Raw genomic sequence first — 9,960 nt, 5'->3', positions numbered from 1 at the left:
TTTTTATAACATTAAGAACAAAACTACCTAACTTTAAAAAAAGTGTATTTATTTGCTACCAGATTTTTTAGAAAATTTAGAAAATGTTTGCAAAATTATGTAGAGAAGTAGAATTCTACTCATTGGATGAATATTTAAATTGTTTCCTACTTGCAGACCAGTGGAATGTTTAAATTGGTTAAAGCTTGAGAATGTGTTTTTAATGTGAAAATAAACCAGATTTGATTGATACAGTGAATGCTGATAAAGATACACTGGCTTTAATGTCTTTATTGATCAGTTATCTGTTGTGCAAGAGCAAGAAGCCACACGAGGGATAAGACAAGTTAGACAAGCTGCAGAACCAGTACATCAGCTGCACAGATAAATAACATCATGACTAAATAAGAAATGTCCGCATTTTCCCCTCTTAAACTACCCTTATGTACGTAGATGCACTATGCCCATCAATTAAAATAATCATAAATCAAAACTTCAAGTCATGACAATACAATGAGAACATAAATAACCTAACAAATGGTTAAATAAAATAATTAGCATGGATTAATTAACTTAAAATAAAACCTTTAAAAAAAAAAAAAAAAAAAAATCAACCATGGCAAATATGAAGAGAAACAAAGATTCTTTGGCAAAGATGTAGTTTTGCTTCAAACAGAGTTTGGTCTGAAAACAAATCAAACATAAGGCAGGTGACCGCTCTTTACCACAAGGCTCTCTGCAGGTTTAAGGCTCGGACAAAGTTTGAAACAGCAAAAGGACTCTCAGCAGAACAAAAGGTAATGCAAACACACATTTCTGGATTTTTGTAATTCAGTAACTTCACCAATATAACCAGCGTGTCATTTAAACCGAGCATGTAAAATTTGACGGTAACAACTTACTGGAATTTACACCACAAGTGTAATAAATACTAAATAATTTAAACCATAAAATGCTTCATCTTAGTTTTTAAATAAACATGAAAAATCTGCAAAAGAATTTTCTCTGCGTTTTACACAGTAAATGCCTTGAGGTTAATTAGCTTCTTTTTTCTGTGCAGTCCACAAGCTTTCAATCAAACCACAGAGGAAAATACAAAATCCTCAACACATTCTGTAGTTTGCTCTCAAACGATTTGGTCTTTAGAATCAGACCGTCAGTGAAAAGAAGTTGCATCCAAGTAAAACGAATGTGCAGGATTTCTCTCTCCTCTGTGGTTCCTCCGCTCACTCAGGACTTGTTAAATGTGCAAAAAAGTCTCTTTGATCAAAACCACAGTAAAATATCCGCTACTTTAAATGGACAAATTTTTTTTTTAAGTATCATTTCTAAATCACATAATTGTTCCTTCCCTTTAAACAGTTAAGTTATAAAAATGGAGCACACAACAGTGACACCTGATTAAAAACACAGTCATGATCCTTCTAATACTGCGTAGCTTCAACAGTGCAACATAGAAACGTGGAGCGACATTCAGTCATGTTCTGGCCTCATAAACAACACTGCAGGTTCCACACCAGGGACAAACAGGAGTGTGATAAATATTCTATGGAACAAAGAAATTGGAGAACAGGCAGCATGCAGTTACAAGTATCTCTACTTCCTCTGGCAATAAAACAAAATGTAAACGTGTCAGATATGAGGATGGAGATCGTCTCATCCTGTTATTAAGTAAAAGGGCTGCAGCAGAGAGCAGCAGGTCACTTCAAAGAGTTAATTTCATTTGAGTCCAATAACTATTCTTACACAACAATTTACTCAGTTTTTAGGAACAAAATAAATGTGTTCTAACAACTACTGCGATTAGGCCTTAAAGTAGTGACTATTTTGATTGTTTAACGAATCATCTACAGATTTATTTATGCTGATAAAACAACTGTCCAAAACCCAAATATATTCATCTTACTGTCATGTGCATAGTGGTGGAACTTAACTACATTAACTCTAGTATTTCCATCTCATGCAACTTTATATTTTCACTTTATACTTTTTAAATGTTGTAGTTTTTACTCGACTACATTTGTCTGACAGATGAAGTTACTTAGTTGATTATATTTAGTTTTAATAATCTACTAACAAATTAGAATTATAGCTTAAATTTAGTCCCACTTTTAACAGCTGCTACATTAAAGCATCAGTAATTATATATATAATTATAATTGACTAATTGAATTTACTGAAGTGAAGTGATCTTGAGATGTGACTGGTCTCAAACTGCAGCCCTGACTGTCGCAGATCATTTTCTGCAGGTTGCAATCTTAAATACCTCCTGGTTTGACTTGTTTGGCCCTGGAGTGGAAAACCAGGCTGCCAAGCTGATATTGGGTGGTGGTGGTGGTGTATTGGTGCAGCAGGCAGATTCTCAGGTGGACTTTAGGTCCGCAGCAGACTGTGAACTCTCTGCAGCTGAGTCTGTGAGAGGACGAGGCGGTGGACCTGCTCCTGGCCGCGGGAACACGGCACCATGACCCGACCCACCAGCACCGTGTCGCCCTGCTTCTCCTCTTTCGCCTAAACACAGAAAAAGGTTCAGTGTGGTTAGATCCTTTTCACTTCGCCTCCCTTCATTTATTTTGTGACTGTGACTTTTTTTTTGTCCAATTTTTGGACTTCCCATAATATGGTGTTTTTCTGTAATTTATGGACAAGTTATGTTCTAATATGTATCAACAGACTATGATAAAGCGTTTTTTTTGGCATTTTAAAATTTAACCATTTTTGACAAAAATCGACATGCTATATAGTATGACTTTTTTTTTTGTCCAAACTTTGGACATCCCATAATATGGTGTTTTTTTCTGTCATTTATGAACAAAGTATGCTCTAATATGTATCAACAGACTATAATAAAGTTGTTTTTTGGCATTTTAAAATGTAACCATTTTTAACAAAAAAAAAAATCGACATACTGTCTTTTTGTCCAATTTTTGGACTTCCCATAACATGGTGTTCTTTTTTTTTCTTCTTTTTTTTACATATCTACCTATGCTTTCTTAAAAAAGAAAGAAAGAAAACAAAATAGCAGGTGGACAAAGCTACATATTTTTAAAAAATAAAGTAGGGCATATGTTGGACAACTTGTCTGAAGTTAAATAGCAACTGTATTCAGTCTCTGTACTTAATAAAATAAAAAGTGTAAAAGTTGGTTTCGACTGGCTAAATGTAGAAAAGTTTGGGTTTTCTAGAAGAAACAAATTTCTGGAAACATCAATTTGAAACACTTTAGTGAGGCATAAAACGGTTTAATATTTGCTGACTGAATAATGTATTTGTATACTTACCAAAATGTTCAAGTGAAATAAGTTATGAGCTCTGAGTGACAGTTTGTTTCTAACTCGTACCTTTACAAACGAGGTCGACGGGAACGTTGCAAAGTCAGACGTGACTCGAGCTCCAGGCTGCTGGTGGACCACGTGCTCCGCCACTTCATCCTGACAGAGAGGAAACATGGAGATTTTAACTGTAAGTTGTGTATTTTAAAGGTGGTGGTTTTCTCTTTAGCGCTGTTTGATTGAATGTTTTACATCATTTCTGTAGATTTTTTTAGTTTGTTTATCAGTGGGTGGTTACCTTCAGTCTGCCCAGAGTGTCACTCAGAGACTGTAATCTGGCTGTCTGTTCCAGGAGCTGAGCACCAGGTGTCACTGCAGGACAAATAAAACACATTGTTATATAAAAAAAAGAGCATTCTACTTTCTATGAAGCACTGCTGAACAATCAAACTTTTTTGAAATTGTTATGCTTTTTGGGGATTTTTTTTTGCAAAAGCATACTATGACTTTTTAATTTTTTTTTGATATAGTATAGAATGTCAATGAAAAGTCACTGTATACCATCACTTTTGCTGTGTGTACCATGAATTTTAAACCCTTTTCACAATATACTGTCAATTTTTATTTACTTTTTTGGCATAGTGTACTATGACATGCCACTGCGTTTAAAAAAGTCATAGAATAGTATATCAAAAATGTTTTTTTAACATGAAAAAGGTAATATTTGTGGGTTTTTTTTCATGATTTTTGACAAGATTGTATACTATTAAAATGATCATATAAGCATTTTTAGACATTTTTGGACAAACAGTGGCATTTTCTTCCATTTTATCACATAGTATAAATTGTCATTTATTGACAAACTATGCTCTAATATGTATCAACTGACTATAATAAAGTCATTTTATGCATTTTACTATTTTTTGCCAAAAATCGAAATACTATAGTATGACTTTTTCATTTTGTCTCAATTTTGGACATCCCATAATATATCCCATATAATCCCTGGACAGTATTTGTCATTCTTTTGGATGGTTGCAATAATATTAAACATACATTTGCATAAAGCAATATCCTGTTAAGGTACATTTAGAACAGATAAAAAAAACGTGTGAATAACTTGTGATTAATCGGGAGTTAATTATGGACAATCATGCGATTAATCGCGATTTTATATTTTAATTGATTGACAGCATTAGCTTTTAGCATTTTGGGCCATTTTTAAGAATGACCTTTTTTGACATTTTTCAACATACTCGTTTCAACTATGACCTTTTTTCATGAAAATTTCACCCCATACTATACCGTTATTTCTTATAAAACTGTAATGACATACTATGATATGACATGTTTATGAAATTGTGTGACTTTACTATGACATTTTTTTATGACTCATGAACATTCAACAATTAACATCACCTCTTTTTTCCTGTATTCTGTATATTCTGTATTTTGAATGTAAATGAAAAGAAAAAATAGGATTTTTGCAGACACGACCACACTTGCTTTACGCCATACTCACGTACCTGGAGATTTCCCAGTGATGTCCACCACCTTGACGTTGGCACTCATTTGCAGCAGAGTCTCCAGGAGCTGGTCGGTCTTGCGGTAGAGGGCGCTAGAGAGCACTTCAGGACGACCTCCGTCTCTGGACGGAAGTTTGGTCACATGAAGCGGAGGCAGAGAGGCGAGCTGAGCACGCATCTTCTCAGCCTGTGAGGAAAAAATGTAGACATGATAACTCCAGATGTAAATGCTGCAAAAGGCATCCTCTGTGACTGAGGATGAAATGTGCCTGAGACTGTAAATGATGAGCATGGTGGAGGACAAGTTGTAGACCCTAGAACGATCTCTAAGGTTGAAAACATTCTTGATTAATTTAAAGAAATGGCAAAATAATCATTTTAAATGTTAACATAAACTGGGAGAATCTTGCAGAGTTGGTGCGTACCTTCAGTCTGTTGTTGTCGTTCTTCAGGTGTTTGATGCAGAGTCTCTGAGCTTCGATCTGCTGAGTCAGCAGAGGAGAGTCGATCACCTGGACACCTGAACCTGAACCGACGCCGGACATCATGTTCGCTGTGGAGAGCAGGTTCATGTTAACAACACCGGACTGTACCTAAACCCTCATTTATCTGACAGTGATTTCTGAATATTTGCATTCAATGAACATAAAATAAAATGGTTTTCTGCCTTTTTATTGTCAGTTTAAATAAAAAAAAATCATTAAACAAACAAGCTGCCACATATTACATTTTAAGCATGCATACTTTAGCACACTGGATTGCCATTTGATGTGACTTTATAATTCAGGATCATTACATTTTAGAGCTTTTTATACTACTACATTTATCCAACAGCTGTTGCTACCAACTACTTTGCATTTTTAATTATTATAAATGAAGCACTACTTTGTAAAATTAAGATTTTACAAACTAATCCTGTGCCAAGATTATGATAAAACAGTTTGCATTGTTACAGATTTAACAATCTGACTGTCTAAAAGTTGTCAGACATGACTCCACCGCATCCAGCTGCAACATTAAATCACTCACAATCAAATATTGTATGACATCACACGGAGAGAGTGCTTTTACTTTTTGTTTTATTTTACTTTTAATATTAGCATAATTTTGCTTTATTTTTATGTGTAATTATTATTATTATTTCTATTTCATAGTTACTTGATTTTAATTTAACTTGTGAATTTTAATATAGGTAGACGCCCTGTATAAGCTCTGTTGGGTTTCTTGTCACTACCTTGCACCTTCCTTTTGTTGTTATTTCTTTATCCTTTCCTTTTTGTCTTATTAATGTGCAAAATAAAAAAAACATGCCAGAAAATGCAGATTTATGGGATGAATATCAAATTAATAGATAAAATATACACATAAAACTTCAGTCAGTCTTAAAGGTTTAGTACCAGGGTTCAAACAGCTACATTTAAGACCTTTAATACCACTCAGAATACAATTTAATGCCCTTTAACAATCAAACCATCCAGTATGAGAGCAGGATAGAATACTAGTCGGGAAAATACGGCCTAGTGTTATTTATAATTATATCCCTTATTTCAGTTCTTCACAATTGACACAAGCACCTGTAACATCTCCCAGAAGACTGCAATCAGATACAAAAACATTGGATAAAATATGATGATGATCTCTTTTCAATACTTTAATGCCTTTTGTGGGAACTGAATTCAGTGTTTTGTAATAAGCTTGCAGAGCTGCAGATACCCTGAATAAAACATGCATGTACTATTTTACACCCATCAAAACATGCACAGTTAAAACTTTAGCATGCAGGATCACCAACAGATGCCAGTACAAGCAGGTAGATACCTTTTTGTTCCTCTGCAGAAGATAAATTAAGAGATTAAGAAGAAAAGGTAAAGTGAAGACAAAGATGAGGTCACTGGGTTAAAGTTAAAATGATGATAAATAACCAGACAAGGGTCAAAAAAACGATGTTTCTTCTCAGGATTGATTTTTAGTCTGGTTGAATAAAGATAACTGCTATTAACAGCACTGTTATAAGACATGTTGGTCTCACCTCCTGCGACTCCCGTGACGATGGAAGCGATTCCCGACGGGCCGGTTCCTCTGAGCCCGTCGATGGTCATCTTCGACTGGCTGTTGATTCGCTGCTTCAGCTCGGCCTTCTCCGCCTCCAGCTGGTCGATGTCGGCCTGCAGAGCGTCCATTGTCTCCTCGAACTCCCTGCAGAGAGGACAGACAGGAGGACAACATCACACGGCTGCAGACATCTGTTACAGAACACCACTTCCTGTCTGAGTCTTAAGTCAGAGGCTGTTCGTTTTTACTTTTCTTTCTTCTTCAGCAGAGTCTGCGCCTCGTCCAGTCGAGTCTGAATCTTTTCGACGCGCTCGTCTGCGTCTTTGGACGAACTGTCCAGTTTCTTCTCCAGCAGACTGAGACGGACGCTCGCCTCGCTCAGCTCCTCTCCCTGAAAACACACAAACGGGTATCGTGACACAGTTTGCTGATGAAGTTTAAATAGAAACACGACATGCTATTATCAAGGTTTTACATGGTCTTTTTTTGATAATGATTTTAGTTATTTTCAAGAAAACCATGGAAAATGGCTAGATACCAGCTCTTAAATGAACAACAAAAATAGCTCATAATAGTTTATCGTTATATTTGTCCAAACAAATGTACCTTTATTTGTACCAGGCATTAAAATGAACAAGAAATTGAAAAAAAAACATGGATTAAAGAAAGATCTTATACATTATTTGACGTTATAGAAAATTTTACAAGAAGCTGTGCTCAGAGAATGTATGATCTATAGCAACATTTTTTAACATGTATTTAAAAAAAGATGGTATTACGGTTTTGTACTGCTGACCCCATACTGTATTATATATAATGTACTTTATTTATTTGTATCCTTTACATTGTATTTTAGTTTTGTATGTTTTTCCTACTACCCATGTATTTTTATTTATTTATTTATTTATTAATGTATTCATTTTCATTAAATACATGTTTAAATTAAATTAATTTAATATTTTGTGTTTCTCTTTCTGAGATTTGTGTCACATTCATTTGTGAATTTATTATATAAATTATTATATTATATGTTCTTGTGAGTGCTTAGCATGGGGCTCTGCCGTATCAAACACATGGGGTTTGTGCAGTATATTAATATTGTGTCTAGATAGACACTGTATCTGTGTTTTTTTTTTGTATAGGACTTTAAAAATACGCTCATAAAACAAAAGGTTTCATGCAATAAAAAAAAGTTATTGATTAACCCATTGAAGCCTGGAAAGCGGATACGTCGTTTTGTAGTATTTGTATAAGCTCTCAAATACTTTTTGAATTTCATTTCTATCTGCTATAGAGGCTGAAAAATCTATTATTTAGTAGAGGCGTTGGCACTTCTGTTGAATTTCCAGAAAAACTTCAGGTTTTAGGGGCTTATTTTAAAATCGCCCAGAGGTTTTACAGGCGTTTCAGGCGTCAATGGGTTAATGTGCCAATTATGTCAGAAGGTTATTAAAAATGTGAGCTCTTCTCTAAAAGTGACACGCCCCTTCAGCCGTCAGTGTTTGATATTTTACTCACCTTAATCTTGAGCGACTTCTTCAGCTCTTTGATGACCGTCTCTCGGTCCTCCAGCTTCATCCCCAGACCTTCAGCGTCGGTGATTTCAGCTCGCAGAGCCTCCGCCCTCAGATCCACAGGTGGTGGGTTCTGATGGGGAAAAAAACAGTATAAATCTGATCCTGCTGACATAAATAAATCCATAAGCAGCTGAAAAGCAGCTTCACCTTGTTCTGAGGCCTCTCGGAGTCATATTCTCCCTCCTGCATGGCGGTGGCCATCTTGTTCATGGTGGCGATGACGATGCCACAGGACTGCCTCAGACACTCGTAGGGGTTGGCGCCCTGGGATCCGTAAATCTGAAAATAATGGTTTGCTTGTCAATAACCGGAGAAGTCAGATGTGTGACTCTGGGTCTGTTACAGCTAAAGTTCATTTTTACTGCTGCTTGTTGTTGTTTTTGTTCTATAATGTTCGTTTTTGGGTTTTTATCATATACACAGTATCCATGTTTTCTGTTTCTGAGCACCAGAATTGCCCTCTAGAGACACTAAAGATTTACTGAATTGACTTAATTTAATTTTTCAGTTCTTGGCGGCCTTTATTGCCTTTACCAAGATGGTTATGTTTCCAATTTGTTTGTTTGTTTTTCATAAGGATAACAGAAAACTACTAACCAGATTTTCTTAAATCTTGGTGGAAGGGTGTAGCATGTGTCATGGAGTGTATGTTCTTTTCACAGTAATATCTATATATATATATATATATATATATATATATATATAGTTTTTTTTGTCATTTTTCTGAAACTTCACTTGGTTATTTTTACTGTAAATTAGTAAAAAAAAAATTCTTAATTTAAGAGAACGAATGTGGTATTTATTTCATTCATTTTGTTTTCCTTGTTTAAAAAAAAAGTTTGCCTGTTGCTGTTTGCTCCTGAGGTTGTGAGTCTGTAGAAGCCTTTAAAAAAGATAATAAGAAGATTGATTTATTTAATGTGTCAATTTATTTATTGATTAATTAAATTATAGAGATTTAACTATTACATTTTGATTAACACATTTTAATAATAACTAGGACTGCAAGCAGTACTGAACAGGCCCTCGCAGTACACACGTGTCGGGGCATGCTGCCGTCGGGGTGTGTGCGTTACAGGGGCCAGTCTATACCACCCCTATGAATTTCATTGCCTTAAGTGTTGTAGTGTGGCCACGGTACCAAATATGAAATTAGACTGCCACCAGTCTGCGCAGTAAACAGCGGGGGGTCGCGCATGCGCATTGCGCAGTACTAAAATTTTTTTTTAAAAAGTAAAAAAAAAAAAAAACATTTTTAATTTAAAAAAGAAAAGTTAAAAAACAAGTTTCACAAAAAAAATTACAAAAAAATTTGATAAAAAATAAAGTTTAAAAAAAAAGTTTAAAAAAAAGTAGATTTTTTTTTTTTATTGTTAAAATAAAAAGTTTAAAAAAAAGTAAAGAAGTAAAAAGGACAGTGGTGGAAGAAGTATTCAGATCCTTTACTTCAGTAAAAGTACTAATACCACAATGTGAAATGACTCCACTCCGCTCATTTTAACTACCTAATAAACTTTTAAGTGGTTTAATTTATAAAAATGGGTAATCATTTTA

General features: G+C 34.9%; 1 protein-coding gene across 2 annotated transcripts in view; it reads right to left on the bottom strand.

Moving 5' to 3' along the window:
- Positions 1-255: 255 nt before the first annotated feature.
- The window catches only part of dctn1b (dynactin 1b), a 39,646-nt gene continuing 29,941 nt past the window's right edge, over positions 256-9,960 (bottom strand). For both annotated transcript variants that reach the window (XM_059353575.1, XM_059353574.1), the window contains 9 exons: positions 8,554-8,685; positions 8,348-8,476; positions 7,078-7,220; positions 6,807-6,973; positions 5,203-5,330; positions 4,778-4,964; positions 3,550-3,623; positions 3,321-3,410; positions 256-2,490 (listed from right to left, as the gene is read on the bottom strand). In XM_059353575.1, the coding sequence (XP_059209558.1) occupies positions 2,353-2,490; positions 3,321-3,410; positions 3,550-3,623; positions 4,778-4,964; positions 5,203-5,330; positions 6,807-6,973; positions 7,078-7,220; positions 8,348-8,476; positions 8,554-8,685 (1,188 nt within the window). In that variant the 3' untranslated portion in view covers positions 256-2,352. The remainder of the gene's footprint in view (positions 2,491-3,320; positions 3,411-3,549; positions 3,624-4,777; positions 4,965-5,202; positions 5,331-6,806; positions 6,974-7,077; positions 7,221-8,347; positions 8,477-8,553; positions 8,686-9,960) is intronic.

The sequence above is a fragment of the Centropristis striata genome, chromosome 16, assembly GCF_030273125.1.
Source record: "Centropristis striata isolate RG_2023a ecotype Rhode Island chromosome 16, C.striata_1.0, whole genome shotgun sequence".
Classification (NCBI taxonomy): Eukaryota; Metazoa; Chordata; class Actinopteri; order Perciformes; family Serranidae; genus Centropristis; species Centropristis striata.
The sequence above is the reverse complement of the archived record's forward strand: the minus strand, read 5'-3'. Positions and strand labels throughout refer to the sequence as shown.